Source organism: Anas acuta, chromosome 4, assembly GCF_963932015.1.
Source record: "Anas acuta chromosome 4, bAnaAcu1.1, whole genome shotgun sequence".
Taxonomy (NCBI): Eukaryota; Metazoa; Chordata; class Aves; order Anseriformes; family Anatidae; genus Anas; species Anas acuta.
Genome location: NC_088982.1, coordinates 56,415,738 through 56,439,409, shown reverse-complemented (window position 1 = coordinate 56,439,409; position 23,672 = coordinate 56,415,738). Strand labels below are relative to the sequence as shown.

The 23,672-nt window shown below is 41.7% G+C and overlaps 1 protein-coding gene across 6 annotated transcripts in view; it reads right to left on the bottom strand.

Annotated features, from left to right (window-relative positions):
* SNX25 (sorting nexin 25) overlaps positions 1-23,672 on the bottom strand; it is an 81,804-nt gene that overhangs the window by 45,170 nt on the left and 12,962 nt on the right. For all 6 annotated transcript variants that reach the window (XM_068681406.1, XM_068681405.1, XM_068681404.1 and 3 more), the window contains exons 2-5: positions 23,256-23,340; positions 15,338-15,554; positions 3,031-3,203; positions 1,981-2,167 (exon numbers count right to left, since the gene is read on the bottom strand). In XM_068681406.1, coding sequence (XP_068537507.1) covers positions 1,981-2,167; positions 3,031-3,203; positions 15,338-15,554; positions 23,256-23,277 — 599 coding nt within the window. In that variant the 5' untranslated portion in view covers positions 23,278-23,340. The remainder of the gene's footprint in view (positions 1-1,980; positions 2,168-3,030; positions 3,204-15,337; positions 15,555-23,255; positions 23,341-23,672) is intronic.

Here is a 23,672-nt window from a genome sequence, read left to right as displayed (position 1 = left end):
GTTTGGCTTCCTTGACATCAATCTACAAACTTTCACTGTTACATCACAAAAGCTTTGTGAAGTATACTACCTAACTTAGAGATGCCTGCAGTTGACCCATCTCCAAGTGCTCCCATAGTGCTGGAGGGCAAACAGAACAGGAGCTCCTCCTCCTTGCAGAGGAACACTCCCCTTAACTGATTTCATAGGGACTGGCTCTACACAGCAGAGGAAGAGCACAGCCCCAAAATCAAAAACTGTTTTTCCCTTTGAAACGAACAGATTTCTTTTTTTTCTTTTTTTAAATATTCCATGTAATCAACATTAATCCAATGATCAACATTACACTGCTTGTAGAAGAACACATCTTAAGACAATAGCAGTTGGACTCCACAGACTAGAAAGCAAAAACCTAAGTGCAGCCAAAACCACGCTATTTCATAAAGCAAATTTGCTACCTCATATTAGGGAGCACAGTTTAAGGTGACCTATCAGCTAAAAAGAGAGCACATTGAACATTAATGTGCCTGAACAACAACAACAGAAGAGCTGGGTTTCTTTTGAAACAAGCAGATCCATTAGTGTGATTATGCTAATAAATATGATGTCAATTAGGTTTTAGACAGAGTCTAATAGAGACTAATTTCTGCTCTCAGTAAAGGCACACTGGCCCAGAGTAAAGAGCAAATTTTACAGCAGATAAGCAATAAGTAGCCAAGCAACAAAATAATTTCACCATCACCTAAGTGCATTTTCCTGTCTCAGAAATGCAAGTGGTTTCAGAATCAAGGGAAAGAAGAGAAAGAAGTTATTTATGCAGCCCACATAGTCCATCCTGGTACACCATCACTTGGCCTGACCAAGCTGAGTCTAATAAAAGGTCTGGGTCACAACAGATGGCCCACAGCTCACCAAATGGAATTGATGTGCTTGTGTCTCTCAGATGCTGCTGCAGCCATTTAGGAAGCATTGTGGCAGCAATTGAAGGGAGTCAGGGAAGAAGAAAAATATCAGTTCTGGTTAGTGGCAACAGATTAGGACCAACACTCTGAAAATGTGTTCAGCAGTCCTCTAAAGCTTTGATGTGCTCAACAGAACCAAGTCAACACAGAAATTCTGCCAGAATAGCATCCCTGCTGCCTGTTTCCACTCACTTGTTCTTTATCCTCTTGCATCAGAAATCACAGGAGAAGCAGCTCACCCATAAAGATAAGGCAAGCATAAACATCATCTTGTACTTGGGCAAGCGGGCTCAAGAAACACGTGGGCGTCCTACGTCACGATGGAAGTTGGAAGAAAATTAGCTGTTGACTTTTGTGAGGGGGAGGGAAAGCTAGCAGGAAAGTGAGCAGGTACTGTTTGTTCTAGGAAACAGTAAAATGAAACACATTTGTGCTAAGTAGGAGTAGGTTTTCTTTGGGTCTTTAAGCAATTCTTCAAACTTCACTGACATGTTTAAAAAGGATGCAATTGGGAAACACCTCCCTGCCACAGTCCAGGAAAACCTCTAAGTCAGTGGTAAAGTGTGCTGGAGCTCAAACCTTTCTTTCCACATCACAGAATCACAGCAAACTGCTCTGAATGACCAGTGTCACTACGGTTCAGACAACAGACCTCTACAGTCCCCAGACATACTTCATGAAGGAGATATCACACAGTAGTGGAAATGCAACATATTATTTTATCTAACTCCACTGAGGCAAGCTGTAAAAAAATGCCTGGTATGCCTTTCAACAATACAGTGACCTCCAGTATGCCACCTACCATCAGCTAAGTGGAATTAAAAAAAAAAAAAATTCTACCACCAAACTGAGACGTCAACTAACTATATTACAGATTTAATTAATGCTGTGCCTTATCATCTTTACTGTCTCCCCTTCACCAAAAGAAAAAGAAAACTAAATTTGAATTTAAAAACAAAAAACACAGTTAATTCCCAGTAATGGGCTGGCAGAAGAAGCATGTTTAGTTTTAAATAAGCTACAGTGAAGCATCAAATACCTCAGTTGTTTCAGGAACTCAACATCGGAGCTGCTGTTAATGAGCTTGATGAACTCCTCATAAGAAGGAGCATATGTGTAGTCTTTCTTCTGATGTTCATTCATCTGTTCTCTGTACTCCAGCTGGCTGAGTAGCGTTTGGTTGATATAATCTGGATCACTCAGCAGTTCCACCACTGGTTTCAGTACTGGAGAGGAAAAATATTTTAAAACAAAATCCTTATGTTGAAGAATAACTGCTGTCCTTTGAAAGAATATTGCAGATAAAAGGCAAGAATAAATACAAAAATTTTTTTAATCTCAAACCAGTCTTCTGGACTACATAGTACATTTGAGACTGCGCATACCTTTCTTCTTGATAAAACTGTGCTATTACACAAATTGAAGTACATTGACAAAGCTGAGCTCTATTTGGGCAATTTCAAATCTTTTTATTCTTTCTGCTCTGTGTCTCAGACATTATGACATTACAGCCTTTACAAATGAAAATTAAAAGTGAACTGAACTGCATAATATACTTGAGACTTCATAACTTCTGAATTTGACTTCAATTACATAAAAAATTATTTGTGTATTTATAATATGATTAAAGGGTATCTGATAAGAAAGCAAAATAGAAAATCCTCAATAAAAAAATACTGGATAAATCAATGACTAAAAAAAAAAATCTGGTATCATGATACAATTATAATCAAATCCTTAAATCCATGGATTCTGTGTGTCTGAATAAAGCAGAACAGGTCAGAATTATTCATATAATCAATAAAAACTGTGCCACTAAAGACAGCAAAAGGGTTCCCCTGTGACAAAAATAAAAGAAAGGAATGAACAAAGTTGGGTTTTATCCTGAAAGATGCTAAACAGCCTGGCATCAAGTCAGTACAATCAGGTAAGTATATGCTTACTTTTAAAAACAAAGTGTCTTACTGGTCAACACGGTAAATTAAGTTTCAGGATTTATAAATATAGTATCAAGACATACAGAAAGATGTCTGTAATTACTAATACTGTACAGGTGCAAATGGTTAATCATCTCTGATCTTTGCTCTACCTTTTGTTGCAAGGATTTCTGCAAGGACTATGCGCAAGCTGACAGACTGGATATCCTTTGAGGGTAGGAGACAATACACCAGAATTTGAGAACATTTTTGCAGGAATCTTACTTCTTCATCAGAGCTCCTCAAGCACGGATGCAGCAAGAAAGGTCTCGGTGGATCTTCCTGCCTAAGAAAAGGAAAATAAAAAATAGAAAAGAGAGAGAGGGAAAGAGAGAGAGAACTTCCATAGTACTTGTGTTATGACTAGCCACTATTTCTGAAAACATCCAAAACATGCAAAATCCATCATCAGGTTAAAAAAAAAAATCAGTAAAGAAACACTTTAATCCATGTGCATTTTTTCAAGTTCTGCTTTAAAAAAAATAAATATTAAGACACGTTTCCAAATTAATTTGTCCTGTCAGTGTTTTCACCCACCAAAATAGAAATACAGTATTTTAAAACTGTATCAAATAGAAAAAGCCCAACAGTTGGAGCGAAATAAGAGTTTCTCTGAATTAAAAAAGAAAAATAATTTGTTCCCTCATTGATCTTACAATGAAATCTTGTTTAGTTTCTCAAAAAAAATTGACAGGACGAACTCAAAAAGCAATACTTTCTTGTACAGCATACTAATTATAGACTTGAACAGAGTATTTGGGATCACTTCCAGTTTGAGAAACAGGTCTGGCTGCTAGATAATGAAGGTACGATCTTTCCTTTGTTACTGGCAAAAAGTAAATACTTTTTATTTGATTTATCTGATTTATTTTACGTGTTTGACTTGGATTTCCTAAAACATCAATTTTCAACCTGCTACCTGCAGACTGCATCAAATTGCTCTGTGCAAGATGGCTTGATAGTAACATCCATCCACAGTGTAAGTGAGAAACTAAGTAAGAGGATTAACTAAAAAGAGCAAAACAAAAAAACACCACAGAAAGACTGTGCTATCAGGTTGGCAAACAAAGGAAGAAGTGACTCCCAAAGAGCAAAGACACAGCCAAACAAGTCACCTCAGTAGGTCTGCAAATGGGAACTGAGCACATCATTAACAGTGTCAGTGGAGTGTATACAGTGTGTAAATGGAAAGCAGGAAGCTGCAGGGGATCAGTGGGTGTGTGCAGCCCCACTTTTGGGGCAATACCCTTGCGGGCTGCACACCCACCTGAAAGGGGTAAGAGGCCCTACAGGGATTTTAGGCACTGTTCACTGAGATGGGACTAAACCTGTACCTCCCAATTTTAGCAGTCACCTCTCCACCAAATCATAGATTTCCCATTTGTTTGAACCCGAGCACCTGAGGCACGCAGAGATTACAGAGACGTTCAGAGAAAGGATGGGAGAACTTGTCTTAAATTGAGTCCTTTGATCAGCAGCTTGAGGCTGGAATATGCAGCTTTTATACTAATAACCACCGTGGATTTAATAATAATAATAATAAGCAGGGAACAAGCCTGGGAACAGAATCAGTTTTTCTCCATTGTCTTGAGTGCCTCAGAGTCAGGGTCCATCTTGCCAGCCTTCAGTGGAGGCAGATCCTGACCTTTTCAGCTATTAATGCGTCAGCTTCAAGAAGGGGCTGGAGATAACTCTCAGCCAGAACCCTGAGCCTGCTGGGGAAGGCATCCATGAGCATGCACTCGCTCACCAACAAGCCAGCTGGATACTGGATACTAAATGGATGGAGGAAAACCAAAATTCCTTGTTGCTTTCACGTTGTACATGGTGAGAGAAGCAGGCTCCTAACTTATATACTGATACATTCCTCTTTCTGCTACTGGAGGGGCAAATACACACACACAGCAGCACATCACGGTAGGTGCGTTTTGGGAAGATGGCACGAAGCCTTCCAGTGCTAACAGCCGGGGGTGGCCAGGCCACGGCTGCAGCACGAAGCATGAGAGCACAGCGTGCTGCTGGCAGGCTCCCCACAGACAGCCCTTCTGATGGCAGCTCTGGAAGAAACAGGGAGCAAACCTTCCCTGATTTTGAGCCAGTACCAACCATTCCATCTCCTCCCAGCTGCCAGTGGTTTTCTGGACTTCTCAGAGCATGGCGGCCTGGATGCACCACGGGAACTCCTTACTGGAGGTCACTCAGTACCTTTTATTTTACTCAAGAAAGGCTCTAGAAGCAGAGCTGGTGCCCTAGCAGTTCCTTCATGGCCACATGCCTGACATAGTGCAACCCCAGCCTTGTGGTTTAGCAGCACGGTGACCATGCCAGGGGGTACAGGGTGACAGACACAGTCACCTGAGAGGTGCCAGGGCAGTTCCCAAAGCCAGCCAGGACTGGTCTTCAGCAGAAGGCCCTGAGGTATTATGAAGGCTCAGGCCTTTCGTGTCTCACCCCAGCACCTCTTCCCATCATTTGTGATATCTGCTTCCTTCTCACTGCCACAGGTGGCTGTCCCGACTGTTACCCACAGAGCTCCTCAGAGCTGATTGCCCCTGTGTGTGGAAAAATGACCAAGAATTGCATGGACTCAAAGGAGAAATTTCCAGTTAGACACCACTACATGGCCAGTGGAGAGAGGCAGCACTGCACAGTGTTTTTTTTGGTAGTTGGCAAAGGAGGGAGCAAATATGTTGGCAGAATATCAGTATTATTATAACAGTTGTAATTCTGCTTCAATAATGGAAGCCATTTGTTTCAAGATGACCAACATCAGTTTTTAAATTCATTTTCAGGAGAACACGAATGCTCAAATGACATTTGGTTTTGATTTCACTGAAGCCTTTTATTGAATCCCAAATCAAATGTTTTATTTTCAAAGGTGGATAATGGAGAGTGCTTCAATTGTTACAAGAAAGACAAATTTCAAAAACAAGGCCCTGGGAGCAGCTTGGATGTACATACTTTGTTTGCTCTTCTGAGGAGCAGCATATGAAGATGATGTGTAGTTTTCATCATTACCCAGCACAGGTGGTAGGGCTGATTTAGCTCCAGAAGCTGTTTGTCTTGTTCTGGTAGGATCTTTTCCCTCCAGCAGCTGAATACCTGGCTATCTTCCTCAGTGCATTTCCATTCCTCTCACATCCTCCAGATACATCCTCCAGCCTTCTCTCCACCGCATCAAACACCCCGCCTCACATGCTCTCCCTAAAGGCATCCATTATCCAAAATCAGACATGTCCCAGGCAGACTGGCAGACAGAAAGTCTGGGCCATTTACGTACAGCCACCTCTTACTGGGAAGTGAAGGCTTCACCTTCTGGACAGGCCAGTCCACCCAGAGTTGGCCACTTCGAAACTCTGCCAGAAGCTCAAGCTGAATGCCAGAGAACAGGTTTTGTACACAGAGCATCAGCTGGCTGGCAGCAGACTGACTTTCAGCAACCCATTCCTGGCTAGTAACAGCAATGATGGAGTCAGAACTGAAAGAAAATGGTGACTGCTTTTTTTTTTTTTTTTTGGCCTAGAAACACACACAGACTTTCCTTTCTGGACTGCTTTACCTGATTTGTGGGACACGGTGCCCAGTTATTAGATCAAGATTTACTTCAGCATCTCTCTAAACCCATCCACACACAGCACAGATCTCCTGAGGAATGACGGTCTGCTTGGGGCTGCAGGCACCCCGTGGCACCGACTGCACCTGTGCTGTCAGGCATGCGGGAGAAGGGCTTCCTTAGACCCTGCCTCCCTGTTGTACACGTTTATTCCCAGTCTACAAGCAATACATACAGCTTGTCTGAGCTGGACCTATGCCAGCACTCTTCTGGTACAGCCAACAGAACAAAAACAGAAAATTAAACAGAATAAACAAGCAGAACAGCAAATATTTGGTTCTTGTCCTTCTAATTTGTTTAATGCATTCCCGCCTAAGGGAATATGGGGGGGAAGGGGAGTTGCACACACTGCAGCTGTAAGAATAGTTCCCTTTTTTTCTGCAGTTATCTCCGTCACCTAACAGGACTTAAATCTCTGGAAGAGGGGCTCTTTCAGTCATTTTCCTAGCCAAACTGTAATTAAAATATCATCTAAAAAGCAAAAGGGGATGAACAGAATCCCATCAGATTTTTAAAGGATGACAGCCAAAGGGACTGGGTGCCCAACACAAGGACATGGACCTGCTGGAGTGGGTCCAAAGGAGGGGCACGAGGATGATCAGGGGTTGGAGCACCTCACCTAAGGGAGTTCAGCCTGGGGAAGAGAAGGCTCCGGGGACACCTTATGGTGGCCTAAAGAAGGCTACAGGAATGATGGGGAGGGACTCTTGGCCAGGGGGTGTAGTGACAAGACAAGGGGGAATGGCTTTAAACTGAAAGAGGGGAGATTTAGATTAGATTTCAGGAGGAAATTCTTCACTCCAAGGGCAGTGAGGCCCTGGCACAGGCTGCCCAGAGAAGCTGTGGGTGCCCCATCCCTGGAGGTGCTCAAGGCCAGGCTGGATGGGGCTGTGGGCAGCCTGGGCTGCTGGGAGGTGTCCCTGCCCATGGCAGGAGGCTGGGACTGGGTGATCTCAAACGTCCCTTCCATCCCAAACCACGCTGTGATTTTTGATAAAAGAATAGAGAAACGGTCTTCACAGAACTCAATTCTGAACAAGCCTTGCATATCAGTGGCAAACAGTTGCAGCAATAGATCTTTATGTTGCTGTTGGGGCAAAAGAAACGAAGGGGAGTGGAAGACAAAGCGTGATGGAAAGTTTGGGGGGGATGGCAAAACAGCTACAAAATAAACTAAAACACCAGTGGTAAAACAGACAGTCAGGCTTAGATGCTCCTTTTTATTTATACAAGTATTATAATTCTATTTGCTTCCATATATACTTTGTTCAGCTTGTAGGGAAAACATGCTGTGCTTGTAGGGAAAACAAAGGGTCTGCCCAGCAAGCAGCATCCCTCAGCACTTGGGCTCCCCCCCTCACACCTACCTACAAGTACCAGGGTGGCGAGCAACCATGGAAGAGAGTAGTAGTGGCACGGCTGCTGTCTGTCCCAGAGCAGCAGCTGGGACACCCTGACTACACGCTCTTAATGCTTGGCATAAAATCTGCATCTTCAGCTCTATCATTACCAAAAGCACAGGAAGGTAGCGTTCGTTTCTGCAGTAACCGACAGGAACAGCAGAAGCTAACACAAAGCAGTGCCCTACATCTCTCCAGCGCCAATGAAGTTATCAAGTGCTATTAAATAACTCAAGCAGAAATATAGGTATTATTTCTCATCCTGTCCAGTTTTGAACATGCATTATTAGGGCTGCGTGCTTGGACTTTCCAAACAAGGAGATTCTTGGCAATCGCAGAAAACCCGCAACCAAAAACGAGCACAGCTATTTACGGAGAGAGCTTTGAAAGCCCAGCCAATTATCCACAAATTCCGAGCACAACTGCGGGCAGTGAACTAATACAAATGAGGCACTGGAGCAAACAGTTTCAGAAGCAGCATGATACCAGGTTTGTAAACCAGGCCTATTTCATCTGCTTTAGGCAATAGAAAAAGAAAGCCAAGTGGCAACTGCACTCGTGTCCTCCTGAACGATCGAGACTGAAGTCATGGGGATGTATTTCGGAGCACTGAGATGCAGGGGACTTCAGTGATTTTAAAACAGACAGAACTCAGGCTTTGCACAGCACGCTTACAGATCACCCCTCTTCACTCCCCAGTGAGCTACAAAGCCAATGTTAACCTCACAAATATATATATAAAACACTACCTAAGGCTATTTCACAGCTTCAGAAAGCAAAAGTATTTCCTTCAGCTGCCCCAAAGTGGGGGCAGTGGAAGATCAGGAAACTACTTGTGAATACAGGGCCATAGGCAGGGCCTGCCAAAATGAACTCCTTTGTATGGGGTCTTTCCCATGCAGAGTACTCCTTTGGTCCCAAACTGGCACTGGGAGCAACTCTCCCCTGCTCTGTGATTGCTTCATGCAGTTTCCAAACGTGTTCCCATCTGAATGCCCTCAGCACCAAGACCTTGCCCTGTGCTATTGCAAACCCCTAAGTTTATCCAGCACTTCAAAAAAGGAAGCAGAAAAGCAGGTACTCCTGAAGACGAGCAGCTACCACATGACCAATGTTACAGAAATATGCCCTAAGTTCCTTTCCATGCTTGCAATTTTATCAACACAGGGATCTCATGGAAATTTCTCTCCAAAAAAATTCTAGGGTCTACTCTAGATACCTATGTTTTTAGTCAGAACCATCTGGTAACTGAGCGATAAAAACAGATCACAGTTGGAGCATTCAGAGACCTCTGGGATTTGTGGTTGGGTCACAAGCTCATGATGTAAAGCAGCATCTTTATTTTTACATAGTCACAACATGACTGCATGGAAGAGCTTAAAAATGATTCGTCAAAGAGATTTAAAAAATTAAAAAACAACCCCGAAGGCAGCATGGCATTTACAATGCCCATGCAACTCATGGACTCAGTAGATTTGAAGTTGGCAGTACTACTGCTCCACGGACAAGGAACTCCTCAAGAAGTCCACTGGATTCAAAGACGGGCATGACCAAGAACTTAATGACAAGCAAGATAAATCTGTCTGCTTTGGAAACAGGAAGTAAGCAATCAAGCAAATAAATAAATAGCATCCAGGACAAAAAGTCCCTAAAACATTAGCAACAAATCTACAGGAAGTTATGTAAGGGTCCTTTCTCATAAAAAAATATATATATATATATTAAGAAAATCACAAAATGTTCCCTTTGGCCTTGCTATTGCTTTAATTGGGCTTTCAAGAGAGAGCCTTGCTGTTACATTTAAGTCTCAATCAGTGCAATTGTGAGCTGAAGTGTATGTGCAACTGGCTCTGACTCTCATCAGTACATCAACACTCACCACTCACGTTCATAAAAGGATTCAGAGAACTACCAGAAGCACACGTAGCCTGCACCTCTCCACCTGTGTCACCCTCAGATCTCTAACCTTCTTGACACTGCAGCACAATTACAGTTGCTTGATCTGCTTGAACTTCCTCAGAAATAAGAGGAATTGATTCAAACCTTCATGAGCCAGTAGCATTAACACACCTGAAAAAACTACCAGTTAAAAAAAAAAAAAAAAACACCCTCCAAAACCAAACCACACCAAACCCAAAAAGCACAGCAAAAATCCGTCAAAGCCAAACTGCTAATTTCCACAGCCGTTTTTATCAAGATCAGTAAGTTGTATAAAACCCTTCTTCTAGCATTTACTGACTCCATAATTATAGCACTCGTATGTGTCACAGCTACCTTCCTCCACAGAAGAGCACCTGACATGTAATGTTGGTGACAGGCCCAGAGATCACACAGAAGTCTTGCAAACCGTGGTCTGACCATACCAGCAGCAGAAGGTCGTCATGCTTGTTGTGGTGCCTTGGTGATACTCAGCTGTAAACAGGAAATCTGAACTTCTCACACTGGATCTTGAAGGCAATGGCGAGCTTTAAACCTGGAGCTACCCAGGAGCTAACTAGAACAGTGTGCCCAGAGCCCGGCTTTTTCTGTTTTGTTCTCAGCACCTCAAAAAATTGCTGCTCTCACTGCAACCTGCCTCTACGCGTTCATAGTCATCCTCTTGATACTCATTTTCAGAGGCTGTGATAAGCAGTTCTTGGTATTCCTACTTTGTGGGTGGAAAATGGAATTATAAAAGAGAAACTAGGACTGGGGGAGGTGTTTAGTAGCTTGGATGCACCATGACAATTTAGATGCACGTACAGGATTAATCAAGTTATACCTCCAGTGCTTGAATTGCCTTTGCACCCACCTGCTCTTGATTTTTGTTGTGGCAGCACCATTTTTCCCTCTTACTAAATACCAACTCATACTGTATGTAGTCAATGCAACAAGCACAAGGATACAACAATTTATATCCTATATGTGCCAAGGCGTTTACGTGGCCCAATAAAGTTACATTACCAACAGGGTGAGGAGAAGAGACAGAGCAGATGGCAGGAATACTGGCAAGATGGGCACAAAGTGTACTTAAAACCTCAAAATTACTTGTCAATACTGACCACTCAAACAGCAATTTTCCCTCTCACCCTTCCCAAGAGCTCAGAGCCCTCCGATATGGTTCTGAACGTGCAGCAGAAGTCGGCTGCAGCTCCCAAGGAATCCCCTTTGCCAAGTCACGACTTCGGCTGTGACTCCAGGCACGAGCACAAACACACTGCTGAGCACCCCTCAGATGGCACGGCGCAGCCAGCTTGCCAGGAGCAGCCTGCCACACCACACACCCGGATCTGCAGAAATCCTCTGCCTTTGGGATCAAGGTGCCCCAGCCGTAGGTTAAAGACAAACAAACAACACTCCCAGCCAAGTGACGTAGGAAAATCAGTGTCACTGTGACCGCCTCCCACCGAGCTCTGCTCAAAAAGCACTGCTTGTCAGTGGGTTCAACAACAGGCCAGCGTGAACAGCTCCTGCATTTCATTTGCCTACAAATCTAGAGCAGGCAGATCTCATTTGGCTACGCTGCAGTTTAGAGACCACCAGCCCAGGGTGTTATTTAGCAAATGTTAAGAGCCCTGTAGCAGTATCTGAGGGGGGTAATTCTTAGCCCACAGCAGGTGTGAGGGAATTTCCCCTTCCTTCCACGTGGACAGATTCACAGCCACTATTTGTTGGTTGTTTTCTTTGCTAGGTCCCTAAGCTACTGAATGCATGGCTCACCAAGAGGACCTGCTGCCTCTTGCTCTCGACAAACATTTCAAGTTACCAGAGCAAGAACACGTTGCCAGGATCAGGTAATTCTAGCCCCACGGAAAGGATACTGACACCACAGTCAATGCTGCACCACCTACCAGTGTAGAAACCTGCAGCATTATACGCCACCCTACGCAGCTCACAGTCCAGCACTAAATACTCACATATATTCAATTTATGCTTTACATGAAGTAGCCAAGGAAATAAACTTGCACAAGACATTAAGGAGCAGAGGGCCAAAAGCTGCTATAAAGCAAGAATCACCAAATACAACCCTCTCTGCAACGACAGGACCATATCCTGCTGGACAGACTAGGCTAATCCTGTTATAACCTCACTCCTGATTAAGCACAACGAAGAACTATCCATTTCCCCCAGCAAACTCAAGGCTGATTTTTTCTTTTCCTATCTCAAGTCAGAATTTTCATTTCTACACTGAGCTAATGTCAGGAATCAAATGGTTTCCTATCTAAAAAATGTTGAATTGCCACTAATTTTGTAACTGAATACTGACGGGATCCTTTGCAGCCCCAGCTGGACCTCACGATAATCCCCAACGATGTACGCAGGATGAAAAAGCTGAAGCTATCTTGTCTTCTATTTTCACGGTTCTGTGTCATCCCAGGCAGTCTTGCCCACAGCCAGAGGAGCATCTCTGCCCTTATTTCACTTTGTGTCTATCAGGAAAGAGTTTCCTTTAAACAAAGCGAAGGGACAGAATGAAAGAAGAGGGAAACAGACCTAACGCTGCCAGGCTTCCCCCTCCTGATCCCCTGCCTCCCACCAGCCAGCATGGAGCAGCCTCTTCTCCTCATGCTTTCCTCTCCCTCATTCAAGCACAGTTTTTCCTTATCTGTTAGCCTCTGCTGGCCATTTACTTTGAGCTATTTGTTATCAAATGGAGCCTTGCAATAGCTGAGATAAGGCAGAGGGAAAGCAGGAGCAAGGTGAGGACAGCAGCCTCTTATTCTGAAGGGTTGCAGCCTATTCCTTCCCAGCAGACATCCTGATCTGCCAGATATCACAGGCCTCAGTCAGTCAGAGAAAGCAGAGAAGGGATTTCTACGGCCGAAGTGAACCAAGTGACAAAACAGGCGAGCTTCACAACAAAGAAACCGACACCTCTGTCCTCCTGGGGACAGACGGTTTCTTTCCCTTACTTTATTGTGGTCGTCTGTTGTCATATAGGTGGAAAACAAAGTGCTTTAGGCAGCACCCTCTCCAGGGCTGGAACAGGTATTTAAAACTCTGCAAGCCACCCGAGAACAGGCAAAATGCCCTTTGCTGCCACGCTGCATTATAAACCTGGCAGAGGAAAAAAGACACAGTGTTCTGTCAGGCACTACAACAGGACAGATAGCCGGCTCTAATTACGGTCTCTGTGCCACTATATTCATCATCCCAAACTAACCAGATTCATTATTACAGACACTGAGAGGGAAACAGGAATTCCAATTTACATCTGCTGCTGGTTTTAAAACGCTGACAGAAATGAGAAGATAAGCGAGGCTAATGACATCTCTCACGCTCCCTACCTCAGAAAGGAGAATTTTCTGTTTGAGCTGTCATAATAATATAAGCACAGGTTTTCCAAGAGACTCTAGCTTGCAGTTTCCAAGCCAAAAGCGATGCACTTGGTAGTTCTCAGCCTATGATTTAGGCTGCCAGCAGGTTCTAGCACAGCAAACAATTAATTTAGTACCAAACTCAGATTATTCTGAGTACCACATTCCCTTGAAGGCAAAAAAGAAAACTGTATCAGAGCCTCAGGCACGCTTTCAGGTTTATGAAACACATGCTCAGATCACCTGGAAGTACCAATTCAACCTACACTGGGTGCAAGCACATGGCCACATTTCCGCTGACTTCACCACAGGCCATGGGGCAGCATTTCAGCTGGACAACTCCTATAAAGCTTTTTGAGCAAGCTTGGATGAGCAGCACGAGGATGTGCTAGCATTTCAGACTTGGCATCATGCAGCTGGTAGGACTGCTGGTCTGCTGTTAGGCACCTTAAAACCAGATTTTCCTCCCTGTGAATTCTCAACCTTGCACAACGAGAAAAACAATGAGCCCAGTTTCAACCTAGACAAAATCTGAAGTTATGGCTGTGGGGCATTTTTTTGACCCATTATCATACTATTTAATTCTCATTACCATGTTAATGCAGTCTGACTTATCCAGCAATGTCTAAGGTGCATTTACCCTTCCAAAGAGAAAAAGTTAATTGGAAAATACCCAGGAGACTTTCTTTATTTTAGCTCTACGCAGTCGAAATAACAATCCAGCTAGATCTAGTGGAGGTGGTCATTATTCTCAGCAGACAAACAATCTCATCAAGAATGAGCATTAACAGTATCTAGTAATTCTGCAATTGTGCATTCTGTGTCCCCAGCTCCAAACAGGTGAGCAGTCACACTTCAACCCAACAAACAAACCAACCGTCCTCATCCTTTAAATTTTCTAATCATACCTTTCCCCAAAGCAACTATTTTACCATGACAAAGGTCAAGTGCAAGCACCATGCTTAAAATCAGAGAGCACCATCAAGAGCTTTACTGGACCACAAGATTTCTACCATATACTAGATCTGAAACAAAACAGTATCTGGAATTCAGGTAATGCATTGTTATTGGGACAATAATGTGATGACACGATGTTACTGTAATGTGCCTACGTACATTCTACATTCTTTTCTTGAAGGCAACCATTCTTTAGTTTCCATTGCTTTCTTTCCTGCAGATTAGACTACACAAAGCTGGCAGCTACCACAAATACATTGACCCTGTCTTCTGCTCCAGAACAGAAGGATGTGCAAATGGCACCGCAGAAAGACTGGTCACTGACGAAAACCAGTTGATCTTTTTTCTCTGGAGTGTTAAAAATATGTGAATCTAGCTGTATGCAAAACAATGTCATAGTATAAAATGCACAGTATAAAACCAAACAACCAGAGCACATTTCTGTTGGGATAACTGCAGGTAAGTACAGATACAAGCTCAAATTCCATGCACAATTCCATGAGCCACTCATTTGGATCAGTGAACTGCGTAGGCATGAGAGCTCCCACACGCAATTAGAATTTGGGTGCGACAGTTTTTAGGACACAGCTGACCTTTTTAAGTGGGCAAAGAGGAAATTCACAGAATTAACAAGGTAACCTAAAAAGAGACAGAAAATCCAGCCAACAATTTTTCACTAGGAAAAAATCTAGTTACTGCAGGACAGACCGCTTAGAGAAATCATGAAGCTTTCCCTCCTGGGGCTAGCAGAAACAGAAAACTGAATGGAATTAACCCTCGTGCTATTTTGGGAAAGGTGCAAATAACTACATTCTCGTTTGTTGCCTGCTCTGACAGTGCCTCTCCTTTTCCTTGCAGGTTCGCACTACTTGCAGGAGCTGCTCAGACAGCCCGCCTCCTACTGCGAGCAAAGAATTCAAAGATGAAATGGAAATAGCAGTGAATCTCAACCATTAAAAAAGAAGGACAAACATTTCCTTCCACGGGTCTTATAGGTGCCTTGAAGCCTGCTAGCTCTCTAAAACTGTTAATAAACATGAACTGTTTTATCAGTTGCCTACAGAAATGTTACATTCTTCATTGCCTTGATATCACACATCTAAAAGCAAAGAGACGAGCAGAAAATTCCAATGAAACTCAGCTCTGGTTTTACCTGGCATTGGCTCCTTTAAGGTCACGGAAGTGTGTGAGTAAAGCTTTCACTACATCATTGCAGACGACTTTAACTACATCAATGTGACTCAGCCTCTGTCGCAGCTGCTTGGCAATCTCCCAGAAGTCTTCAGATAGCAGCTGGTACAGCTGCCCTTCATCTCTGCTGAGTGGCCCATACCAGGACAGGATGTAATCTCTGTAGCTGTAGTCAAACACTGAAAGGAGAAACAAAACAATCAGTAGCAAGGACTGCAAAAGGGGAAGGCACACCAGGATAGAAACTGAGCCCTCCACCCATCTCCTCAGTAATAAGATGGGTCTTAAGTTTCATATATTTTCCTCTAGGCTTTAAATTCTCCCCAGTGCCAGGTTGGCAAAGCTGCAGAAATCAGCACCTCCCAGGTTACTGGAGGTCACTTTGCAAAGCAAAGCCTGTAAGTGGATTTGCTCGGTCAGCCAGGTTACAAGCAACACACTAACCCCAAACTAGTCTCTGTGTCTCAGTAGCGGATTTGGTTATAGGAACTATCACATAATCTGGCTGTATCTAGGCTGCTGCAGATCGAAACCAACCTTCTTCAGCCACAAACTCAGTCTCCACTCCAAAATCACTCTTAAGAGAGGAGGTGGTAAGATTTTGCATCTCAATTGACATACCTAACGCTACAGAAAGTACATTGTAGGATTGATAGAGCTAGAGATGGAAGAGAAGTAGATTAGAAAGACAACATGAATTTCAAAGGTGATATTCCAAACTGTAGCTACAAGCAACAGGATCGCTGTAATGGTGTGTTCCACAACAACACCTTCTACTAGTTTTTCTTTTTGACAACACTTGTGCGTCTCCAGTTTTACTGATGCATTACTAGCACTAGCAGATGTTCCTGGAGTTCTGGGAGGGAGCAGGAAGCCTTCAGGAAGCACGCACAAGCCACATTTAGCATTGCCAGCAAGGTGGGAATGAAGCTGGGGAGGAGGGGGCGGTGAATGGGATGCAAATCAGCTTGGAATTAACAGAGGGGTAACTGAACAGGAAGGGAGGAGGAAAAAAAAAAAAAAAAAAGTTGCATGCCTGATAATCTGAGCAGGTGGTTCTTGACCAGGCACTCTGAAATCAGAGTTTTTTGTTTTGTTTTGTTTTAATGTCAAAAGTACACCTAGTTTGTCACTGTAAGCCTATGGTTTAAAATAACCATGTGATTCCACTATTTTTTAGCTTTCACTTTGATGGAAATTATTTTTTTGGCAGCCTAGTAAACTATAAAAAGCTCCCTGGCACTATGACAATGAATTAGTAGCATAGTAATAGCATAACAACTTATGCTGAATACTTCTGCCTCCCTGAAATACTAGGAGGCTTCATCCTACATCACTTCATCAAAAACATTTCTAAAGAAAAGATTAAATTTTCTGAAGCATTTGACTAGAAACCCTTATCAATCAATTCTGCAGGTTGTTTAAGAAACTGACTCACTTCACTGAGAAGGAATATGTTCAGTCATTTACTAAGTCACTTCAAGGCTTTCGAATGAATTATTCAGAAAAAACATTTCACCAAATATATAAATAAGTAAATAGCAGTTCTGAAGTTTTCTTTTTCATAGATGTGAGAAAAAAATACAGTCATATTGCAAGATGGTAATTTCAAACTTTAAAACAGACCCAACTTCTTTACTTTTCTAGAACAGAAGTTATATTTCATTGAAACCTGCCACCAACAAATACCATGAAGTGATAATGATAGTTATAAAAGACAGTGGTCTTTTGCTGATCTGATAAGCTTTTGATAAACTGAGGAATAACCACTCAACACACCTAAGAGCAATTAGGAACAGTATTTTGAAAACTGAGGGTTATTCCTTGTCATGGGACACTTGAGATAACACACATTTTAAGCATCTATTTTTCCTACAGCTGTCCCCCTGTCCTTCTGCAACCACCTTTTTCTGACGGCTTTGCCTCTGTTGCAGCATCTGACGAGCGATGGAAAGCTGTCACAGCACAGATTCTCTTCTCACTTATCCTGAAAAAGACCTGTGTTTCTTCAAGGTAACCTAAAGACACTGCCTTTCGGTACTTGTGATTACCACCCCTGGCTGACAGTGACTTCGTTTTTCAGATTCTCTTGCAGACACCCTTGCAGTCACTTTACTCTAAAGCAGCACACTTCTTCAGCGCCCCTTGCCTAAGTCATGGTACAGAGGAGTGGTGGCTCCTTACCTGTATTGGACAGACCTCTACAAACCAAGAGAAAACTTGTATCTCTATCCCTCAGGCGATATTCTCTTTCACAACACACACCTATTCCACCTGAGCCTTAGTTTATAACTGTACTTTCAGGCAGCTCCTCTCCCAAATGAACTCTGTTGCTCATTCTCTCCATAATCACCATTACATACAACTTTAAGTCTCTCTGCTCTGAGAAAGCAGATCAAAATATGCAACACTGCTAATTAGTAAGGAATTACGAGAGCCCAACTCTTGCCAATTTGCTTCAGGTATTTCAACAGGGAGCATAAGAAGAGCTATCACAATGGGAAGACTCCTGCTCAGGCAAAGCAAGGTGATGTTCATGCACCTAAAGAGCCATACCATTAAAGATCCGTGAAAGCTAGTACTGGTATTAAGCTAAAAACAAAACATCACCAATTATTACCAAAGAATAAGCCGTGCAACTATGAAATACTTCACTTGGGTTTCTGTCAGTTCCACAATTTGAACACTTTAAATGGATTTCCCCATTCTAAAACCAATTTTCTGCACCCTACCTTTGATAACTCTCTTCCTCTACACCTTTTCTATGGTTTGCTTGCCATCTGTGAGCTTTGTTGCCCTTCCTGAATCACTAAAATTGAAGTGTCTTGTTTTCTATAAAACCTGGGGGTACTTTAAAGCCTACAATATTTGTCCAAACGAGCACTGAGACAACCCTTAGGATTTTGTTTCTTTATTTTAAACCAGATACCAACAAGGCAAAGTATGAAAACAACCAGCCACTGACACCAACTGCACCCTGTCCTGGAATAAGACCCTGCCTCATCCACGTGTGTCAGCCTGGCCATGATGTGCTGTGGCTGCCTCAGGCGCCTGCCTAGCGATGCAGCTGGTGTCTCTTTCAGCTCTGCAGAAACACAGAAAACAAATCCAAGAGCACAGCTTGCTTTCTTCAGAGGAAAAACCTGCCCATCAGCCTGTTGTCACTGTTCCTACATCACGCACCGAAGCTTGGAAAACAACTGGTCAGAAGACAAGAAAGGACTGACAAGAAGAGAAGAACACACTTTAGGGCAGCCTCTTACCCCAGCTAACTCAGCTGCTACAGACAAATTTCTTCAGATGTGGTGACAGCAATGAGTCTGGTGCAAAACTGTAGGAACTTCCACAGAATTTTCTAAATTACTTATTAGATCTGAGTCCCCAGTTTTTATAATTGATTAAAAAACAATCCTGCATCAGTGTGAACATGGGCCTCCTCCATGACTCTTTTTAGGCTGCCAGGAGTGCTGGGACATGCAGCCAGAAGCTTTACGTCGGGGGGTTAGTGAGGACACCCTTCCAGATTCTTCTTCTCTAACCCCATAGAGGTGTGAACTGCTAACCCTTCTTCTGCATACATTTAGCATCCACAGGAAGCAGGGAACCAGACTAGCTTCAAATCTGCAACATGCAGAGCTCACACCAGGCAGCTCTTACACAGCTGAGATTCACTACCCAGCTTTATGGGAGATGAAAAAAAAAAAAAGAAAAAAAAAATCATGCCAGATTTAAGACACACGATGTGGTTATCAGAAACTAGACCTGAAGAAAAATACATTAAATAAAAGTTTAGCAGAAGATGACAGACAATACGCGCTCATAACTACCTGGCAAAGAGCTGTTCTATAAAACTTGTTACAGCTACTACTTTTGTCCACTGCCCAAATCCAGTTCAGTCAAAAAAAAGCCTCATCTTCACCCTCAAATGACAAGCTAAAATATTACAGCCACTCTGCTGAAATCCCTAGAAAAATCACTAATAAATAATCTGAATATGTGTAACTCCATCATTTCCAAGATAGTGATTTTTAAATCCAAAGGCATAAAAGCTATTATTCACCTGATGTATTTTAGACTTTATTACGTTTTAGCTATACAACACAAATCAAGATGATGAAGTTTCATACTTAACATTATCTTGATTCATTGAAGTTTCCCATGCTCACCAAGCCTTTATTTAGACCTGGCCGCTAGAGGCTGGTGAAAAACGGTGTGAACATGCCCCAGTCACTGGCAATAACAACATTACCATCTGAGTTCTGTTGGTCAAGTTTGTGCTTGGAAAAATATTGGTGTTTCTGGAAGTTCAGTCACGTTTTATAATATTATTCAGCCTCGATAAAACTCACGTGTTGTTTGTTGTTCGGGTTTTTTGTTTTTTGTTTTTTTTTTTTTATAGCCTAGATGTTATTATTGCTCCTATGCAAAAAAGACCATGCCTGTACAGTTTCCCATTTCATATTGTTGGTATTATTTTTATCAACTTTGTCTTGACATTTGCTTAATACTTACTACAAATGTGTAGCAAAAAAAAAAAAAAAGGAAATTTCCAAATATACAAAGAATAGAGAAAAAACGTGTTATAAATATCCAGGAGACACGTTAAAAAAAGTATCAGACTAATTTCTGTTCAAATTATTTTGCCCATGTACTCTCTGCCAAGAGAGTTCTTAGATCCAAGTGTTTGAATCCCAGTAGCAGAGAGAACATGAATTCAAATTAGGCCTTGCTCAGATTTTGGACCCAAACAACTGATTTTTGAGAGCTGTGGAAAAAAACACAGCTTTTCAACTAGCGCCACAGAAGGTATTGCATTTTTTTTCCTTAAATGTCAATGTGTGGGTCTTAAACTGGAATGCTTTCCCTTTTATAAACAGAAACCTTACTCTGATATTCTTCTAAAGGGTCAACAAGAACACAGATGGGCAAGTTCTGATCCACGGATATAAATTTATGAAATTTCCAAAATATTTTTAAGAAGGCAGCCTCAACACAGGGGTTAAGGAAGCTAAGCAGCTATAGAGTAAGAGACGGTTCCCTGGCACAGAAATATTTTCAGGGAAATGAAACAAAGGGAATGAATAAATAAGTAGTTTTCATAGTAGAAGAATTTCAGAAGTGGAGTTCTGCTGGAATTTGTTCCATGATCCATACCGTTTTACTTACTCATAAATGATCCAGAAAAGCAGGTAAATAATATGAAGACCGATTTTCCAGATACTATGAAGATAATTAAGATGAATATTGGCTGTGAAGAACATTAAAAGACCACAGAATATCAAACAATTAAAATGGAAGATAAAATTTAGTTCCTGCGAGACCGACTACACTCATGGCATAGAAACTTGCTGATGGCTATGGCCCTCAGCCTCGACAGCATTCTGAAAAAAAGGACTCACCATTTTAAAACTAAATGTTTGTTTTCCTTGTTGAATGCAGCAGAAAGAAAATCTCTGTATAGCATTACACTTGTTCCAATTTTGCGTGCTTAGATTTCATGAAACATCACATGGTAACAGGGATAGTAGACAGCTTTCCCTCACCTTTTATCCGCAGCTTTTGCAAGGATGCTACAATTAAGAGCAAAGAAGTACTCTGAAGCACTGTCCTTTAACATTACTTGCTTGTCTATAGGAAATAAGAGAGAAGTTGAGAACCAAGCTGTAAACAGATGTAAACAAAAAGTTCCTTTTTGGTGGAGTAAGTGATTAACATCGTTGAATGACAATTCCAGACTCTGTTATGCTGGCTTCAGCAGGAGAAGCAATTCAAGATGAAGGCAACTACTGTCTGCTGGTTAGTATCACCAGAAAAGTATCCAAGCACTACATAAAGTTTAATAAAATAACACCAATGACTGAAACGGAAACAATAACAACTCCTTCAATTAAAACTAAGGATAACCAACGATGTCTCTCCTTCCAACTAACTTAACAGCCCATGAAAACAAAAAATGCAATATAGCACAAGACAGCTTGTCAAGAGAGAGGCATCACAGAACCTTAGAGAACTGTGCAATAATATGGTGTGACTCCAACCAGAGAGAAAAGTGCATGCAGATTGGCTGTAACATCAGCAAAAATGTGACAGGAGAGCAGAAGTCAACAGGTAACTCTGGAGGGATGCAAGACAGTTAACAAGTAACAGCAAACTGACTGTTTAAAACAGCTGAAGTCAGAATTAATCAAAAGGCTGTCTCTTCGGAAATGGCAACAGCAAGTCTGAAATTAAGTGATACTGGCTCCTCTGAAAACGTTATCCTTGCATCTCTGAGGTAATGTAAATAAAACTAAAATCCAATTTAAAAATACATTGCAAAACCCCATTCACTCTGACAACATCTGAAAACCTCATGTGGTGGTAGGAATCTGAACTGTTCCAAGATTGAAAATACAGAACTGAAAAGTCTACTCGATGGATCAGACTTTTTAAAAACATTTTATTGAATTGAACATTACACCTGGAGAGCACGAAGTTGGCAAAAATTCCTAGGGTTCACAAATACTTTAATACTCATTACTGTAAGAGTGATTGGCATTAGCATATGGCACTCATGAAACAGAAATACACGCAGGGTATGTTTTTTTTATTTTTGTTTTTATTTTTCTATCATTAGCCGTGTTTTTTTTTTTTTTTTTTTAACTACAAACTTGTAAAATAAGGGTGTAATAGTATTAAAATAATTACATATTTCAGAACTGTCACAGGGCAAGGAATGTATGCAGTCCATTTTGAAAGAGACTGACTGTTTTAGTCTAATAAAAAAAGTAAAATGTTTCCTTGTTGAATTCATTTAGTATCTCAAGCTGATTTAAACACTTTGGGGGAAAAAAGCTTGCTTTAATCTACTTGTGGTAGACTGAGAAGTCTCATCCTTGTTAAACTGCATAACAGAACAAGCTGGTTTTATTAGTCATTTAACGAGGCCTGGAAGAAGTACAACCAATCTGACAAGTTTGCTCTCCAAAATTCAGAGCGTGAGAGGAAGGTAAGAGATGTTCTGAAAAGAAATAGCAGTTAAGTAAGTTGTCACAACAGCAGTGCCTCAACACTGAAAACTGAATCACGAGTATATTGTTAACTTACTTGCAGCTTTACGGAGTAAGGATGGACTTATGAACCCAATTGAACAACCTAATGAATAAATAACCTCAGATGACAGCAGCTGCCATGTTGTCAAAAATGCAGAAGCTGTTTCTCTTCTATGCAAGCAGCAGGAGGAAAGTTAACAAAATGCCTTCCCCCCCAGCAACCCACAGTGCCTCTGGTCTCTCTCTAAATAACCCCTCTACCTCTGATTCTGCACTGATAAACATGTTGAAAAACACATGTGGAAGTAGCAGTTCTTTCTTAAAAAAATTATAAACAAACTACTTTGAATTCATACAATCCATAATTCACATTTCACAAGCTGAAGCCAAGGATGCACTGGTGAGCCACAGATTTCATATACCATAGCAGCCAAAAGTACAGATGATCATTTCAGATTCAGTTTTCATGACAAGAATTTGACTAAATGGGAAGACCGATTACAAGTGTCTAGATTTTATCAGTTCAGAGACACCTGGTCGAATCTTTGAAACATTGTTTTCTTGGTTTGTGTACAGAGGACTCAATTTTCACATAATTTCCATGTTTCTGTGAAAACCATAAGTTAAAATAACAAGATGTTGTTTTTGCAGTTTAACTGACATAGCGTTACTTACTGCATCAGATCTCTTGGCAAGACCAAGACTTGATTTTATTTATTATTTTTTTTAATCAAGGAATAAGAATCCAGGGTCACATTCTAAAATCCTGGCATATTCTGCAGCCATAATTTGGTAAGAACACAAGAGATGCACAGGATCTAATGCTTCTTTGCGCAAGGTAGGACTCACCTTCTTTCAGTGCTTTATCCATGTTGTGAGAAATGACTACTCTCCTTGATGGAACAGAATCGTGGCAGCTCCCAGGCCAATTACTCTGAAATTCAAAGAGAACATTCATAAGAAGAAGGAATAAATCAAGAATGGCAAAAATAGAACTGAAATGCAAGGTGGTAAGAGTGTGTTATTTTTATTTTTAATATAGATATTGGCACTCCAAATGATTAAAACACGTGAGTGTCAGTTTTGTATATTTACACCATACATTGTACACTAAGCACACACGGATGCCCATTGTTGGGCATTGCATGTTCTACAACTTGTCAGATTATCTTCAGGTTGCTTTGCTTGTGGAAGGGAACTGCATCCATTTGAAACTCAATGCAAGTAAGCACAGGACATGCATTTAATAGAACAGCTGAAAATCCT